Source organism: Ailuropoda melanoleuca, chromosome 3 (assembly GCF_002007445.2).
Source record: "Ailuropoda melanoleuca isolate Jingjing chromosome 3, ASM200744v2, whole genome shotgun sequence".
In the NCBI taxonomy this organism is placed as follows: domain Eukaryota; kingdom Metazoa; phylum Chordata; class Mammalia; order Carnivora; family Ursidae; genus Ailuropoda; species Ailuropoda melanoleuca.
The window spans coordinates 22619044-22637410 of NC_048220.1; the positions used below are offsets into that span (position 1 = coordinate 22619044).

At 48.2% G+C, this 18367-nt stretch overlaps 1 protein-coding gene across 1 annotated transcript in view; it reads right to left on the bottom strand.

Moving 5' to 3' along the window:
* Positions 1–18367, bottom strand: part of FSTL4 (follistatin like 4) — a 602689-nt gene that overhangs the window by 382782 nt on the left and 201540 nt on the right. The window contains exon 6 of the mRNA XM_019799110.2: positions 10305–10440. Within this exon, the coding sequence (XP_019654669.1) occupies positions 10305–10430 (126 nt within the window). The 5' untranslated portion in view covers positions 10431–10440. The remainder of the gene's footprint in view (positions 1–10304; positions 10441–18367) is intronic.

Here is an 18367-nt window from a genome sequence, read left to right on the forward strand (position 1 = left end):
GTTTTACATGCAAGGCTAGAAATAAATGGGAAAAGAACTCTGTTTTCTTTATTTAGAGAGAAAGATATGAAGGACAGAACAGCTTAAACAAGTTTTTACTCCAATTGTCCTAAGACTAGTGTCAAGAAAAACCACCTAGAGTCTTACACCTATTTAATGGCATCTCCAAGGAGAACTTCGTTCCCACTGCCCTCAATCCCTTCCTCTCTTTGTAGGGGACAACTGGCAGCTACCCTCCCTGGAGCCACACGCTATTTCTGCTGACCCTGAAAATTCTTAGCACAAACAGAACATCCTGCATTTGTTGGAGTTTACATTTCATTCTCTGGGTTCCCATTTGGGGCGAGGTTGTGATATGCCTGCCACACTGATGCTGGCTTCTTGGCAGAAGGGACAGCCAGGGCCAGGGAGGTGCCAGCAACCACTGCAGGAAGGGGACAGTAAGCAAGTCAAGCGTTTCACCCCTTCCCACACTCAGAGCCCATAGGATTCTCTTAAGCTTCTACTGATTCAATGAAGATATTGGAAATTGTGACAGGATTCTCTTCTAAGTAGAAACCGAAGACAATCGGGTCTTTCCTGGGTCGTCTTCTTTAAGGAGTCCTAGAAAGTCAAGTCACCTTGTCCAAACCCCTACCTGATGCCAAAATGAGTAAGCAATCACAGATTCATTCACTCCCTTAAAATATCTGAGACTGCTACTGTGTCCCAGGCTGCCCTGGCCACTGGGGGTTCTGGGGATCCAGACCCCAGGGGACTTAGCATTGCACTGGAAAGAGGACCCACCGTGGGTCTGAGCGGCAGGTACTGTAGCAGAGAGCGATGTGCCAGGCCACGGCAAGGAAGAGGTGCACGGCCTTCCTGATGGGTACTTCGTGGGACACAAAACCACTGCTCTGAATGGCAAGTTCTATGCCACGTACTACAGTACCCCTCATGACAACTGACCCTGTGATCTGTGTTTTACTCACTGCTAACCTGAAGGTCAGAGAGAGTAAGGGACTTTCCTCAGCTACACAGCTGGGAAAAAGCAGATTGGAGCCACTGGGCCCTCTCACATGAGGGCCCCCTGAGGCCAAGGTAGGACTAGAGATACTTTAGGAGCAGAGCACGCAGGCACCAGTTTGAGCGAGTGATTTGGCCTCAACAGGAAAAACCAACTATTGGGTTTTAAAACAGTAACTACACTGGAGGAGAATGGGGAGAAGTAAGACAAACAAAGTTTGGTGAGCAGAGAAGGGAGGACAGCAGCCATTTCTCCTGAGACCCCAGAGAGCTGCCTGCGGCAAGAGCTTGCCCCACTGGCAGCCAGGCTACCAAGAGCGTAGGGAACGACTCAGCCTGAGCAGGGAGAGAGGTACTGTAGGAAAAGCAAGCCATGCTTCAGAGGCCTGGGCCCCTGGCTGGGGCTGAACCATGGCTTGTCAAGTTGGCAGCTCCCACCGCTGTTGCTGGGCCAGGCTGCCAATACAGTCACGGATGAGTAGGTGGCCAGCAGAAGTGGAGTTTCTTAAGCCACTACAGACTCCATCAGTGGCTCACGGGTGATCAGTGGTGTTCTCTGGAAAAGACTTCCATGAGAAATAGGGCCAACTGCTTCCATTCTCAACTCTGAAAAATACACACACACACACACACACACACACACACTCACACTCACACATACTTTCTCTCTGAGTCTAGACCCCAAATAACTAAAAACTTAAACTGTATAGTATTTTAATGAAAGTAATAGAGGCAAGCTTTGTTTTCTAGCTAAGACCTCCAGAAAGATTTCAACTTGAACTCAATGCCCTCTTGGAACAGAGAAGAGAAGGGAAAACCAAGGACTCTGTCTCCAAATGAACCATCAAGCAATTACACAGGTATCTTCTTGGAACTTCTCACAGAGGGAGGGAAGCCAATTGTCTCTCAGGTAGTTCCCTGTTGGCCAGCACCAGCCTCCCACCAGCACCAGCTTGTCCTCATCTCTCCCCTACAGTTGAGGTGAAATGCACTCTTTGATTAAGGGAATAACCAAACCCCACAGGCCACTCATCCTCCATTCTCCATTCCACCTCTAGTAGGAGTAAAATAAAACTGTCGTTTATTAGAAGATGCCATCAACCAAACAGCAGTGCTGTGCCATTTTTCATGAGCCAATTTAAGAGGTGGCAAAAAAACTTTAAAAACCAGGAACAAGAAACCCTGTACCCCACTTTTCCTTTGCAACCCAGATGTACCTGTCACTTCGACAAGAGAAGTACTTGGATGGGACACTGAACACCTCCATGCAGGTGGACTCTCCCACCTCCGCGGAGGGCACAAGGGCCTCTTTGTGGGAGGAGCACCCATCTTCCCCAGCTTGGAGCTATATCTTTCCAGCCTTGAAATTCAGACAGGTATCACAGAGCACAACACCAGACCTGCGTCTGGGGACCTGGTATCTCAGTGTGGCTTGGACTCCAGCTCACCAGGAAGTTCCAGGCCACATGACCACATGCTTCTGTGGGCCTCCATTCGTGAAGGTCCTAGATCAACGTTTCCATGACCCACAGGTGCACTGGGACAGGCCTTCAATCAACATGCCTACACGGGCAATGCAGAATGTGCCAGTGGGAGGCTGCTGTGGGACACACCCCTCAGCTCCAGGAGTATGGCCTTTCATTTCTTTCATAAATAAATAAAAACATAAGTAAGGAGGTAACAGCAATTCTGGGTAGTAACTTTATCTTTAGAAATAAAATTTTCATTTCTCCGCTCTGTGGGATCAAGAAGTCTAGGAGCCACTTCTCTAGGTGCACGCCCAGCACGCCGCACATATTTAGCCCCTGTTATACAACGAAGAAGACAGTCCATTCAAGCTCCTCTCCAGCTCAGTATTCTGAGGACTTCTTCCTCCTCTTGGGGACACCCGCAGGGCGCCAGAGTCTGTGCCATCAGCACACACTGCAGTAAAGCTGTCTTTGCTTTTCTGGGTTTTTTTTTAAGATTTTAATTATTTATTTGTCAGAGAAAGAGACGGGGGAGAGGGAACAAGCAGGGGGAATGGCAGGCAGATGGAGAAGGAGAAGCAGGCTCTCCGCTGAGCAGAGAGCCCGATGAGGGGCTCAATCCCGGGACCCTGGGATCATGACCTGAGCCGAAGGCAGACGCTTAACCGACTGAGCCACCCAGGTGCCCAGGTTCAAACCTTCTTTGAACTCAGGTCTGTACAGGGGGATGGGAGGGCAATGGTGGTCCAACAGACCCCAAATGGTCACCCCGCTCCCAGTCAAGTGACAGGGAACTCCTCACTGCTATCCCTTCCCAAAGGGGAACACACAAGACGACTTAAGACACACAAGGATGGGCCAAGCCTTCCGACTTCCCATGCGCTGGATGGCCTTACAAGAATAAAGAAATAACACTTAAAATGTTCACCACATGGTATAAAGGGGCCCACTCGGCAGCCATAGAACTAAGATGAGTAGACCTGAAGGTGATCTGAGGTGGCATCCTGGCTACCCTCTCACTCTCCACATAAGTAAGCAGAGGCTGGACAGGATGAGGGAGTGTCTCAGGTGCACAGAGCTAGTTTGTGCCAGGCTGGACCTGGAACACAGGGCCCAAACAAGATCCCATGTTCTCACCCAGAAATAAGCCGCCTTGGGCAGACTGCGCTTCTGAGTTAGAAGGTTTCTACAGGGCTTACAGGGCTCTGCTTGGTTCTCCCCAGTGGGCCATCTTTCAGGTCTTGTAAGTGGGTCAAATGGCTAGTGGGCTTTACTCTGGACTGCAGAGAGGTGATCAGCCCATGAAACAGGTGGCTCACTAGCATTTGGGATATGCCAGATGTCATTCACAGCTCAAGCGCCACAGCTGGGCACTTCTACTCACTTACTGAACCCAACAAACGTACGTAATTCAGAGCTCTCCTCTCTGCCTCCACCCTCCCCTCCCATCCCCACTGCCCCCCTCCACTTCTGTCTGACCTGACTACAACACAGATCCTTCTCTCGAGGACTGCTTCCTCCAAAACATGACAGTATGACACCATCCCTGGGAGGAGAGAAGGAAGCCCCAGATAAACCACTAGCTGCCCCTCCCCCCCACACCCCCGCCAGAATTCTGCTCCCCTCTCCACCCTGCTGAGGTCCATTCACAGCTGGATTCTGTGTCACCACTCCCTACTAAGCCCAGAAGTGCTGTCATGGAAACAGACTTTAAAATTAAACTAAAATGAAGTTAATTTTATTTTCTGAATTTCAGGACAGTCCTTGCAACACCCGAGCACAGCATGGGCTAAGAACTGCTACTCTCCAGGGCTGGCCAGTGGCTCCATCAAGACCAAGTATTAAATGAGAATACCCAGGTTTTACTTTTTTTAAAAAACCTCTTAGTATTGGGACCAGGGTCAGAAAGAAAGAGATCAGGTTTCTCTTGGTCCATGTCTCCTGACCCAGATGAAGGCCTAAGGCCAAAAAGCAAGTATGTGTGGCTGCCCATCAAGGGAGAAGACCGTATGGACAGGTGGCTCCTTGACCAGAGGGGCAGGCTTCTTCCTCCCCACACCAGTACACCTGGGTCTCACTGCAGTCAGCTCAAGTGCTGCTCCGAGTACAAGGCCCATCTATCTCACCCTATCCCCTCCATTTCTGGCACCAGCGCCCTCCATCTCCCCAGTGACTGCAGACATGCAAGGCCCAGGAGACTCATAACAGAAACCACAGTGGCAGAAGCAGAAGGACAACAGCCCTGGCTCATCAGGACAGGAGAGTAGAGCCCACTCACATGGAGCCTGTTAGAGTCTGACACCATCATGGCATTTACTTCTCTCTAAATGGTAAATAAGAGAGATAACCCACAAGTCATAGAGAATAAATCAAGCAGATGATTGGGGCCTGCCGGATTTGATGCTGCCAACTCCCCGAAAAATGGAAATCAGAGCCCCATTTACAACGCATGGCCTGATGTCCTGATTACAAGGGTGGAAAGTTTCCTATAGAAGCATAGATTATTTAGCAGAAGAGGCATTAAAAAAAAAGTAGATGAGTAAATGCTAAATTAAGAGGAAGAAGAATAATGGCTTTCTGTGAACTCATAAATGTTCATTTTCCTGGGTCACAGAACTTTTCAGAGCCAATTAAAACTCTATTAACTACGATCTCAAACTACGCCAGGGGCCCACAGTGCACTAACCGGTACAGGGTGGAAGGCTTGCTGGGAGCAGTGAGAGAGGAGAGACCTCCGACACGAAGACAAAGAGAGTGACTTCCCCGTCCGAGGATAAATATAGAAACAAGACCTTTGAACACAACAGCAGCCCCGGCAGTTGCATCCCCAGAAAAGCCTGGCTGGGCCCTCGGGACAGGAACCGGGCAGGATACCAGTACAGGTGACAGCAAGACAGTGACGGGTGGGGGCATGGGAGTATGGGCAGACCCTCCGGATTTAAATCACTCGCACACAAGCCAGTGAGGAATCCTACGTCCAGAGAGTCAAGTTTACCTGTCCACAGGCTCACTTCAAAACAGGTGAAAAAGACTCCGAAAGCCAGGCTACTTCACTTTACCACTCCCCTCACCCACCTACCTGCAAGCCCACCTAGTGTGAGGCTACTTCCCAGCAGGACTGCAGCCCGTCCCTCCCTCTCTTTCTGCTGACTTGACTACAGGCAGCCTCATCATATTGATAAAAGCTTAAAAAAAAAAAAGCTGGGGTTCATCACCAAATGGAATCTCCTTCTTGGATGTATGCAGGCAGGATAGGGGGAACTCCTCCACAGCTTTTCTGCCCAGTGTCCCCTGGGACCAGAAGTATCAGCATCACCTGGAGCTGACGAGAAATGCAGAATCTCAGGACCCACCCCAGATCTACCACATCAGCATTTTAAAAGGACCCCCTGGCTCTTTGCAAGCCCACTCAAGTTCAAGAGATGCTGGTGTAGGGCACGGCCCGTGCTAACTCTAGAGGTAGGACCTGGTGCCACCATCTTTCACCTCGAATACTATGGATCTACTCACACACCTGCAGATGGCAGGTTGTATTCTCCAAACCTGAGAAACTAAAAATCCACACCTCTTCAGTGGAGAGCCATGCCTGAATATTCCAGAATCAGAGAAGCTGCTCCCCCACCCCCATGCCAGTTCTACAGCTGCACAGAGGTCTTGGATCCACCAAGAGGGGTGCAGCCCACAGTCCCAACGCTCCACGGCCTGGGGAAACCCACTCAGGCCTCTTGCTGAGACAGCTCACCCAGAAGCTCATCGTGACAAGCCAGTCAAATGCTGGAATGAGCACCCCTGAGTGTCTAGGAGTAGGGACTCCACAGAAAACATTCATAAGAGATGCACACGAGTCTGCAGAAGAGGTTCAGAAAATGCCAGCCCAGACCCCAACTGTTCACAGGGAGAGGGAGGTGGTTTCCCCACACCCACAGACTGATGGGCAAGGATAAGGAGAGGGGAATAACGGATGCCTCACAGCCCACAGGAAGATCGGCTACTCTCCCCATCACTGGTCAGAAGAGTGGGGCATGGGTTGGAGGTATGGAGAAGACCATAACCAGAAAGAGCGTTGTCTTCAATTCAATCAGCTGTGTAAGAACAATGACACCGATTCCAGAAAAGAAATATTTTTTAAAAATTAGTGCCCAGTCTTGGCAGTCCCCATCTTTCTCAATGCCCAACCATTGCAGAAGGGAGCCAGGGGACTCCAGGTTCTGCATTAGAAGACACCTCCACCCAGACATGGGAGCGCCCCTGAGCGCAGTCAGCGGCATCTAGGACCAACATGTGCAGGAAGGGCAAAGGGCAGTTTTGTGCTTTCGTAGGCTGACTTCTGAGGTTAGGGAGGTGGGTGACCACCTTGATTACTGATATCACCGACATATTTATTCCTTGAAGACGTCGCTCTGAGAGCCTGCACACATTGAAAACATACAGTGTCTGACCCCAAAGCCTTTCCCTGGTCTGTAAGCACCAAAGGCATATGAAGCGAACAATTTTAAAAGGAACCTCCATATTTATAGTTATTTCGTGCAGGACTAGAAGCTGTGGGTCAGAGCAATGCAGAGAAAGTACAGCAGAATATATGAAGGACACATAAGGCTGTTAATGGCCACCATCCAAATCCGAGCCCAGAGAATGTTGGGAACACAGCATCCAGGGCTCAAAGGCAGGGGGGGGTGGTGTCCCTGGGGCTGACCCGTCTCACTTTCCTGGTCTCCCCAAATATAAAATTCTACCAACACTGATTTTAGTACTGAATTTATCTTGGCCAGAATATAGGGCAAAAGGGAAAATTTTAATTATTTTAGAATTTCGTTGAGTTGTAGGTCTCAGAATTGTTTCCTCTGAATTCAGAATTTCATTAGTATTCTAGGCCACAGTCTGCCACTCAGCTCTTATTAAAGAGGCACTCCACCCAGCTACATTTCCTTTCATCTACATTTGTAAAATGATAAACTCCTTGAAGCTATTTCAACTACAGTCTTTGTACATAAAACAATAATTTAACAAAACTTACATATGCTATCATTGATTTAAAAAATGTGTGAACACACACATGCACTGGTCATTTAATCCTTATTTACCCTTAGGACATTCAAGTAATTTAATAACTTTAAAGGGAAGTCAAATCTCATTAATGCTTTCCAAGTACTTTAAAAATCTGAAGTCAATGAATGTTTTCTAAAGTACTATTAGCAGGAAGAAAACATACACAGAAACATTTTACCATGTAGGTCCTGAAAAGGCTTTCTGATTAATTTATGGAGTCTCAGGAAACTCAGTTGGTTACGATTCTTCCAGAAAGTAAGACTGTCTGAGGAAACTGCTAGAGGAGTAGAGTTTGAACAGTCAGTTATGGATGCATTAATAGCTACAATTTAAAGAAGAAACTGCCCAGAACCTCTAACATACAAGGAGGACCCTGGATGTTGATGAGCTACCAGCCTGGCCTGCAAGCTGCTTGCAGGTTGGCTGGGGGACCATGCACGTCCCTGCTGGACGTGCACCTGCTGTGCAGGGAGGGCTGTCACACATGGAAATAACTGTCTAGACTGAATTTTGAAAGCATGAGGGTGACTTCACGACTAATACTAAATGTTGAATACTGATCGCCTCAAAAATACAGTGAGTCTCTACTTTGCTGTGAAAATCATTAGACATTGTAAGGAAGAGAAAAGTAAGATAGGCTTCCTCTGTATGCTAAAATAAAAATATAAGAGTTAAAAAAAAAAAAGACTAGTTCAGAACAAGACATCAAATGTGACCAAAGCGTGCTTGAAGAAGGTTCTGGAGCAAAGGTAAGAAGCAGAGCTGGGCCTTGGAGGAGAGGAGTCAGCCATGTGGGAAGAAGGGACAGCATCCCAGACATGAGAATGCTAGTGAGGAATGGCATGGAGAGGCCATGCATGGAGTGTGGTCAGAATCAGCAAACCAATCAGTTCCATATCCATGTTCAGCTCTATCTGAACCTTTGCTGAGGCTGTCCTATATCCTAGGCCCATCCACATGGTCATCATCTCACTTCGGCATTGATAAAAGCAGACTCCATGAGTAGAAGTTACTACACTGTGCAAAAACGCAATCCACAGCCATGATCACTGGATCGATCAGGCAGCTGTTCCTGCGTTTGCTGTCTGTATGGGCACCACTTTCTTTTCCTGAAGCAGCACGATGCCTGGAACTGAGACACAGTTTCATCTCCTGGGCTTTGTCCTGATGGGGGGAGAAAAACAACACCCCCCAAACGAACCAACAAAAAGCCTCACTGCCTCAGAATGAGCGCTATCTGCTCTTTCTTGATGGTGCACAAAGTGTTAGGCTGTTAACAGCTCGGATAAAGATGCCCTAGGTTGATATTAACTTACCTTCACTTTACCTCCAGCTAAATCCTACCTTAATTGGTTTGACTCGTTTAATTGAAATAGGCAATATAAAACAGTGGGCCTATGAGCCCCAATAGTCAGAAGACTAAAAAGCTTATCTGTGTGTTTGCCTGTTTGCTTTGCTATTAAATATTCAACAATATATTTGTAGGATCCTTTTCCCTCCGTGCGGAGATGAGTGCAATGATGAAGCCATGCCATGTGGGAAATGCTGTGCTGGCTAGCAAGTCAGCCTCCGGGCTCTTTCAAAAGACCATTAAGTCGCGTCCTTCATGGACTGCGATGGGAGAGATAGCGCTGCTCTCCAATCATCTGCTCACCACAAAAGGAAGCCACGTGAACCTCAGCAGCGAACGTGTACATTCAACGACTTCTGAAGCTCCCCGGAAATTAAGGTTTGTAGGTGTGGGATTGCATTACGATTAAGCAATAATGAGAAAGAAATCGTGTCTTTTGATCAAATAATGCATTAATCCTACCATCCAGACACTGTGTGTCATTATTCACTCTCTGGTAATGTTGACTTTGGAGGGTAATTCTTCTCTCTCATTTCACAGGACAGGAAACAAGCACAGAGACAAGAGGCAGGGCGTGCACCAGGAGGGCAAAGAGAGCTGAGATGGCCTGAGAAACTCGTGGGGAAGAATTTGTGTTTACCATGTCATAAAGAAAATCCCAGGTAGCTTTAAGGAAAGGGCGTAGTTGTTTCTTAGGGTCTGGGACACACAAAGCACTTTCTGCAGAGAAACTGCTCCCCTCAAGAGCCCCAGATTCCTCAGGCCTACTACCCGAGCAGAGCAGAGCAGGGCCAGGGTGCAGCTTATGAATCCTTTCTGGTACTTAAGACCAGGTTCGCTAAGCAATTAGCAGTGTATCGAGACTCTCTAGGGAGGCATTTGAGGATAGGTTTTTCAAGCACTTTAGAAGCATTTATATATACCTAACATGCCATTAATCATTCTTATCTGTTCATTAAGACAGTCTCCCTTAGGACCCCTACTTGCCAGTTCTTTCTCAGCCTGGTTCTTTTTATCTGTGTATGTGAAAAGCAGTCTCTCTCTTTTAAAACACATTTTATAATTAAAAGGCTTCATTAATTCACATGGGTGTGCTCCACCATTGAGTCTGCATTTTCAGAGTTTTATTAAATATACAGAAAGGCCATTCTCTTGAGGGTCTTTGTGGAAGACAAACCATACAACTAAAGCTTGGTTTTGGAATACGTTTTCAGCATTGCAGGGATTTTAGACTACTACTTACAGCATGATATAAAACCTCCTGTCCAGACCAACGCATGTTGTGTCCTTCTGTCCCCTACCAGAAAGGGGGAGCAATTTGAATTCACACTGCAATCTAACTGATATAAACTAAAGGTAGAGAAGAAATCAGATATGCTGACACTGAAAAGCAGCAAGTTTTAAGTGTCCTATCAGGTGTTATGTGACTATACCTCTGTCTGTGGGTCACCCACACCCACGTTCAGGCCTCTGCTGGGTCCTGGGTCCATCCAGCCCAGCGCAGCGGGCAGGGAGGCCCCGAGCAGCGTGAGATGCAGCCATAAGTGTCCTGGTTTCATTTCGTGGAGTCTGTTGAGAAAATGACAAACGTTCACAATTAAGTATCACAAAATATAAGCACATCATGGGGCGGGTAGGTAGAACTTATACTCCAGAATCAGAGAGACCAGAGTTTAAATCCCACCACCAACTCTTCTGTTCCACTTTGGGGAAGTTCTAGTACTTCTGAGCCTTAGTTTATTCACCTCTAAAATGGGGTCAATGATATGTACTTCATGGGGTTGCTATGAGTCAGTGTCACACAGAGTTAACAACTCTGTAAATGCTGGTGGTTATGTGGAAACCCACCCAACACGCCAGCCACCACTCTATCTACAAGAACAAGTGAGGGTGAAGAAATGGTGTCCCTTCTGTTCGGTTATCACATAGCCATGCTTCAGTCTCTTCGGAAAGCACTGGGGGCTGGGCACACAGTTAGTGATCAGTGAATACTGATGAGGAATTATGGTCAACATATGGCACCCTGTTTGTGGCTAACGTCTCAGTTTACAAGACAGCGAGCTTCAAAAGGCCATGATAAGGCTCAACATCGTCCTTTCAAGACTGTTCCTTCCTGGAGAGGAGCTCAAGCACCCAATGGATCATGGAATTTCAACGACCTTGAAGGTGGTTCCTGAGGCTCATGTGGTAAGAGGTCTGAAGTCCCAGAAGACAAAAAATGGGCAATTCAAAGTCATCAAAGAATTACACGGATGAAAACACTAAGGATCAGTGACAACAGATATTCAACTCCCTATCATGTGCTGGGGTGCTCATGGGACAAGGACACAGGGTAGTTGATGTGTCTAATCAGATCTACCTTTTTTTTTTTTTTTTAAAGTTTTCCACTGTAAGCATTCCAACCTTGATTTCAGTATCTCTGTCTAAGAAACGCAGCCAGGGAGATTGAAGTCATCGTGCGGTATTTACAACTCGTACTCAAGGAAACTGGAGGGGTTATTGATTTCTGTGAGCACTACACAATTTAGTGCTTAATTGCATGTGGTGCACACGGCATCCTGATGACGGCCGGGGAGATGAAAACACAGAGCTCTCTGGAGGCCAGCACCCCATGCGATCTGGCCTCGAACTGGTCCAGGGCAGAGTCCACCCCTGCTCACCCCCATGGCAACAGCTCTGGAGGATGCCTACTTTGAACAAGAAGGGTTGGGGGTATCCCACCATCACTAGAGCTGAGGCCAGCACCACCAAACAAATTCACTCCTACCACATTCCCAGTTTCCTTTGGCTGCCTTTCCAGATATGCTTTATGTCCCTCTCTTGAGACAAAAATGCCCACAGGAAAGAGAAGTCGGGCTAAAAATTATGGCATCTAACACTGGCCTCTGAAAAGGCAAAGTTTTAAGTCATGACTGTCTTTTAAGAAAATGTGTCTCTTGTCATACAAACAGTCCACAGCCTTCCACTCCTCTATCTGTTTCTTTGTCTTTGACATCTGTTGGCAAAGCTGGAGCGACTGGAGCAGTAGTCTGAGTGGGCAATAAACAGTGTGAAGGTCACGGTCTCGTCACCATCAGCACCTGCTCTGTACTCAGAAGAAAGCAGAGCTGAGGGCAAGGGTGCCACTTGTACCACTACCTGGGACAGAACTAGAACATTCCCAGCAATCCCCCAAGCCCACGCTCCCGATCTGGGGTTCTGGCTGCAGGGTGTGGGTTCTTCATGCGGATTGCAGAGTGTGGAGAGGAGTCATATTCAGGACTAAAAGACAATAAAAACTGCAACCAGTTCTTCTGAAAATAAATAGGGCAACTCCCTGCTCTCCATAAATTATTATCTTCTTTTTTTTTTTAAAGATTTTATTTATTTATTTGACAGAGATAGAGACAGCCAGAGAGAGAGGGAACACACAGGGGGAGTGGGAGAGGAAGAAGCAGGCTCCCAGCGGAGGAGCCTGATGTGGGGCTCGATCCCATAACACCGGGATCATGCCCTGAGCCGAAGGCAGACGCTTAACCACTGTGCCACCCAGGTGCCCCTAAATTATTATCTTCTGAACACACTGCCATGTGCCTGGAACTGCAGATGGCATGTACTAGATTTTTGGATTTTTTTTTTAAATACCAATACTGAGGGGCACCTGGGTGTCTTGGTTTTGGCTCAGGTCATGATCTCGGGGTTGTGAGATCGAGCCCCCTATCAGGTTTGATGCTCAGCCTGGAATCTGCTGGAGAGTCTCTCTCCCTCTACCCCTCCTGCTCATGCACGTGTGCTCTCTTTCTAAAATAAATAAATCTTTTAAAAAATACAATATTCAACCTAGAACTAGAAAGACACTATTTCCTACTTTATTTTTGGTAATTCTTTCCTATTTATCCACACTATACGGCACTCATGGGACAAGCACATGTACAAAAGGTCTTCTTTTCTCCCTTCTCGTGCTTTTGAGCCTGAATAAACCAAAAACAGCAAAATAACTGAAACTTACTCTACTTAACATACAAACGTCAATTTCTGGGGTTATGAAATATTTAAGCCACGAAACGGACTATTTAGTTTTCAATTTGCCTAGTAATCCAAGACCAATTATGTTTGATGTTTTATTATTAATGGGTAGCATCAAAATAAAATCTGTTCATTTCGATTGTTATTTTGGCAAGCTCCAGAACTATTGTAGAGGGTGCAACCAGTCCTGTGGTATGAAACCAGCTGTTTTGAGTTGTGCTTCAGGAAGCCTAGGCTCCAGCTCTGCAGAGCCTGGACTCATCTCTGGTTTTACCTGGTTTGCCTGGAGGTTCCCCCCAAAGATTTAAACACAAGGAAGCACAAGAGCCAGGCCGATTACTGAAATATTCCCAGGCAGCTTCTCCGTAACGTTTTGCTCAGCTTGGCCACCACCAGCTTGGACTTCATTTGCATGGTGGATGCGTGTTTGGTGTCATTTTATACTCACTGTGATTGACAATTCATTGTATCTACAGGAGCAACAGCCTAAAAATTTACAACTGAAGTTTTATGACGGTTCGGTTCATAAAAAAAGAATTAATATTGGGTTTAAATCAATTTTGATGATCTACCTAATAACCAAACAGAGGCTAGCTCTTTGGTTAGCACTTACGTAACAATGTGTGTCAGGCACTGTTCTAAACACTTCACAGGTGTTAACTCACCATCCTCACTTCTACTCCTTGAGGAGGGCATTAATTATCCCCTAGTCAGATGACACAGCAGACAGGTCACAGAGAGGCTAAGTACCCTGCCAAAGCCACGTGGCAAATAAATGGCAGAGCTGGGACTCCAAGCCACGCAGGTCTATGCTCTTCACATCCTCTGCTGTCTCTCAATACTTAGCAGTATTTTGTTTCAATCAACAGTTGTTTTTAGCAAGATGGGGAAAACCTAGGTTGAGCACGATAGGAAATCCTGAGTCTCTCCTTTCCTCTGACAGCTGCCAAGAGCTGCACTCCTCCAAAGGAGAAGAGCACGAGGGAAGAACCAAGCAGCTCCTCTCTGCATCCCTCCCCGGAATGGGGCCACTTGGCACACGGCCCTCGGCTCTCATAGCTGCTGTCTTTATCGGCCGGGAAGAGATGCAGTTGGAAAAAAAAAAAAAAAAAAGAAATCATGAGGAGACGTACAGAATGCTGGGCAGCAAGGATGCCTCTCAGCTGATGGGGAGTGCCAACACGGCGAAGACAGGCACTTTGAGGGAAGCAGCTCTGTTGACTCATTGCTCCTCACCTTCCAATAGCCCTATTGATCTTCAGACAGAAGAAAATACATGAATCTCCTCATTATAGAAATGGGAAGGTACCATCTATAATATCACAAACCCTCTTTTTCAACCTCAAGTTCCTTTTGAGATCAATTAAGGTTTATAAGCGTCATTCAATCCATGTTAGAGTCTTAAGTCTGACTATAAATCTATCAGAGATTGTTCTCGTAAAAGAGCTGGGACTGCCTTTTCTTTCACCCAACTCATAAAACACAATCACTTGATATTTAAGAGCTGGTTCCTCGGAGGTTTTCCACCCAAGCTTCCCTTTTCCCCCATGCTCAAGGGAATCAGGTATTAGCTTGGCTGCTGCACAGACGAGATACCAGAATCTTGGAAGGTCAGAGAATTCACCCAATGTGTGAGCCACATCAGTAGCCGATCTAGACTGAAACCAGGCATCCTGACCCCTAAGCAATGGCTTTGCTTCTTACATTATCACAAGCACATATGGAATGTCTGCATTCTGTGTCGCTCAGACTAATTTTGCTCCTCTTAGTGCTGGATGGGTCCACCAGATCATCTACCTGCTCTGTGTGTAAAGCACAGGATTCTCTGGTTCTTTAATTATAAGCCACTGCATGTACCATTACTTGTACTTAAAATGATAGAGGCACTACAAATTTGTATGAAGTGACATCCGGAAAACTGACTTACTTTTTCAAGAAAGTTGAAAAATGTGACATAAGAATACAAGTGGTTAGGGAGAAATAGGCATGAATAGGTCGATTGCAAATCTGCCCCGCCACAGAAGACACACCAGCATGCAAGTGGTGGGTACAGAACAGGGTCAGAGGCCAGACAGACGCGCAGACAGTAAACTGGCAGTGGTTCTAATACGAACTTCCCTTTTCTCTTCTGGGAACCAGCCTTGTTTGGGAAGAGTGGGAATCCAGAGCCTGAGTGCTTCTAGAGACATTATTCGTCAGTGCCCTCTCAGCATCTCTCCCAGAACGTGGGGACGTTACCAAACTAGACATTACAGATTAGCCATGTGGAAATGGTTTCTCTTTGTAACCACCAAGACCAGAAATTATGCAGATGCTTTGGTAGAACCCAGCTATACCACCCCCACCTTAAAGAGAACAGTAAGCTTTGTGACCTTGAGGCACCTCAATTTCCAACCTTTCCAACTACCCGACTGTATGCTTTAGCCAATTACTACAGGGGCATTGCATTTTGCACATGGGATGTTGGCAATCAACAAATGGAAACCACCTGGAGACTACCAAAATCCTGCAGCCTCCAGTATGTCCCCCCAATGTTAAAAGGGGGGAAAAAAGCGCCATATTGACCCTACCCTAACACCAGGAGGCTACACATTAATTTCTTCTGAAAGGCTCAGGACCCTAGTTTCGATAGCCAAGTGTTTTAAGAAAAAAGCAAGGGGTTCAAACTTCCTAAGATAGACCCTCAAATTCCGACCCAGGGAACTTAGGCATGGAATATATCAGGCTACCCCTGCAGCAAGCCATAATGAAGTTACACTGCATTTCCCATTAATTATCTGCTCTTTATCTTTGGTTAATTGTTCCAACATTTGATAAATCGAATGCCTAAATTAGTCTGTGTGCAATGTATCAATCTATGACACTCTTATATACCAGGAAGTTTAACCCACACACCTGTGAGTTCCAGGAAACCTCAACATTTCAACATTTAAATTATACTGTTTAAGTACCACGTTCTCCCAACAGGAGTTCTATTTTACTTGAAGTTCCATGCCTTGTGTTATGCATTAAGAGAAAAAAAAAATGTAAGGACATATGTGCTCTTGAAATAACTTCCTAATTTCATCAAGTTAGTAAGCACACAACTGAACACACATAAGCAACACAGGAAGGTTGAATTTGCAGAAACATACCAAGAAAGTTAAAGTAGGAATTAAAGATTCGAGAAATTCTGACTATTCAATGATCTGTTTCTGGAACATAGTATTAAGTCCAATAGAAGATCACAACATGAAGATCGCTTAAAAAAAAACAAACAAACAAAAACAAAAACAAAAAAACCCTGCAACTCCAAGATGAAGAGAAGAATTCTGAGCAACTGATGGGCCAAAGTAGAAAAAATCCAACCTACCCACCTCCAGGACAGAGCAGAAGGGATAAAAGTTCTCCCAAGGCCCATGGGAATAGGCTGGCCCCTCTCTGGAATAAAGATAGATTTCCTGAGATTAAGGAAAATTGAGGGTGGTCAAAAATGTCTAAGACAGAAAAAGCCACTGGAACAACTTTAACACATCACAGTATATATGAAGTAGGCTATCATCCTGCGTGACCTTTGGCTCAGTCTAAAGTCCTGGGGGAGGGTTTGTCTGTTTTCCTAGGATGGGAGGAAAGCTACCACCCAGCTAAGTGTGTCTGAGAACTGCTATGGTGATACTGCAGTCTCTTCTCACAAAACAGAGAGGGGAGGCAGGCATGGGCCCTGTGGGGCATCTATTCATGGCTTTGGTTTGAGCTACTGCCTTAGGATTGCTGGGGCTCTGGTATCCTAGAAGCCCCATCATTCACTCCCCTGACCATTTACTCCCCAGTTGAGCCCTCCACCTGGCCACTACCCAGATCAGAGCCTGTCCTGGGAACCAGAAGGGGCAAGAACAGGAACCCACCCACTCCAGCATTGACAGGACACTGCTTAAAGTCATCTCTGACTTTCCCCTAAGCCTGGCGGTAGGAAAATAACTTCAGACCTTCAAGAAACGTCTGAATTTCTTTCCGATGCCTCAGAGATGGCGATATAGGCCCATTCCCGGTGCACGTTTGGTTTAGAGTGACCCTGCCACATCCTAATGAAATTCTGTTTATGTGTGGCCCACAGAATGTGGACGAATGTTTCTATCTCGGGGACCCATCTAGCACAATTCCCCGTGCACAGGCTTGCAATAAATTTAGGAAGGGAACCCATTAAAGCTACTGGCGCTGTTTTTCACTCGCAGGAAACCTCGGAGGAAGCGACACCTAGAGGAGAGCGGAGGAGAGCGACGGCAGCGCGATTCATCAATGTCGGCGACAGTTATGCGAGAGGTCAGCTGGACAGCTCGGAGGGGACTGACTAGCAGGGCTAGATAGAGACTATCTCCGCGGGGATATCCTGACTCCGCGGGACCCCAGGAACTTCAGCACACTGGCGCAGTGCACCGGCTGCTCGCCACGTCCCGGGCACTGCGAGAAATCCTGCTGCTACCAGCGGGTTTCTGCCCTTGCCAGAGTGGCGGGCGCCGAAGTCCTCAGGTGGCAGGCCGCGGGCGAGTGCGCCGGAGGCGCCGCTTCGTCAGCTCAAGGAGGCCCCCGAAGGCTCGCGCTGCACTCGGCCGCCAACTCGGGGCGACAAGCGCCCAAAGCGCAGCGCTCCGTCTGCGTCGCCTAGGTGCCCCCAAACTTGAAATAGGTTTCCTTTGCTGGTGCAGAAAGGGGCAGAGATCATCCACTGCCCAAGCTCTCTTAGGACCAAGCTCCCTGCCCGAGCGTGCCCCAAACAAACTGCTCCCTAGTGACTCCCCAGCAGGGAACACTGGTCGCTCACTTGGAACAGAGACTAGCTGGACAGAACCGGAGCCGCTGGCTTCGGGGAACCAGGTGGTGCCCGGGTCCCTGCTCCTCAGCCTCCGCCGAGCCCCAACGTGCAGACGCGGCGGACCTCGGGGGAGCGACGGCCAGGCGGGGCGCAGCGGGCCCTTCGGGCTGCAGCGCGGACACGCAAGTTTCCCCGCAAAGCTGGAGGGAGGAGGCAGCGTGTGCGGCCGCTCCGCACCCCAGCCGAGGCCAAGGGCACCGAGCCGAGCCGAAGGGCTGCCGCTCGCCTAGCTCGCCGAGGCCGCTCGGGGGCCGGAGCACCGAGAGCGGCGCCTGCGGGGTTTCGGAGCCCGCGCTGGCTGCGGGCTGCGGGCTCGGCGGGAGCGGTTCTGCTCCGCGCGCCGGCCGGGTCACTCCGCTACCTACTGCAGACCCAGGCCACCAGCCTCGGCGCCCCCAGCCTTTCCCCCGAGTCCTGGCCGGGGCCGGGGTAGCCCGGGCGAGCCCGAATCCCGTGGTCCCGTGCCCGCCGCCCGCCAGGCGGGCAAACTTGGCTCTTCGGCGCCGGCGGTGAGGACCAGCGAGCCCCCGCGCCGGGCCCTGCAGGGAGAAGCGGCGCTGCGGGCGCCGGGACCCCAGCGGGGCGCAGCGGGACCGGCTGGTGGCGGCGGCGGCGGCTAGGCACCCTCCCCGCGCCCGCGTA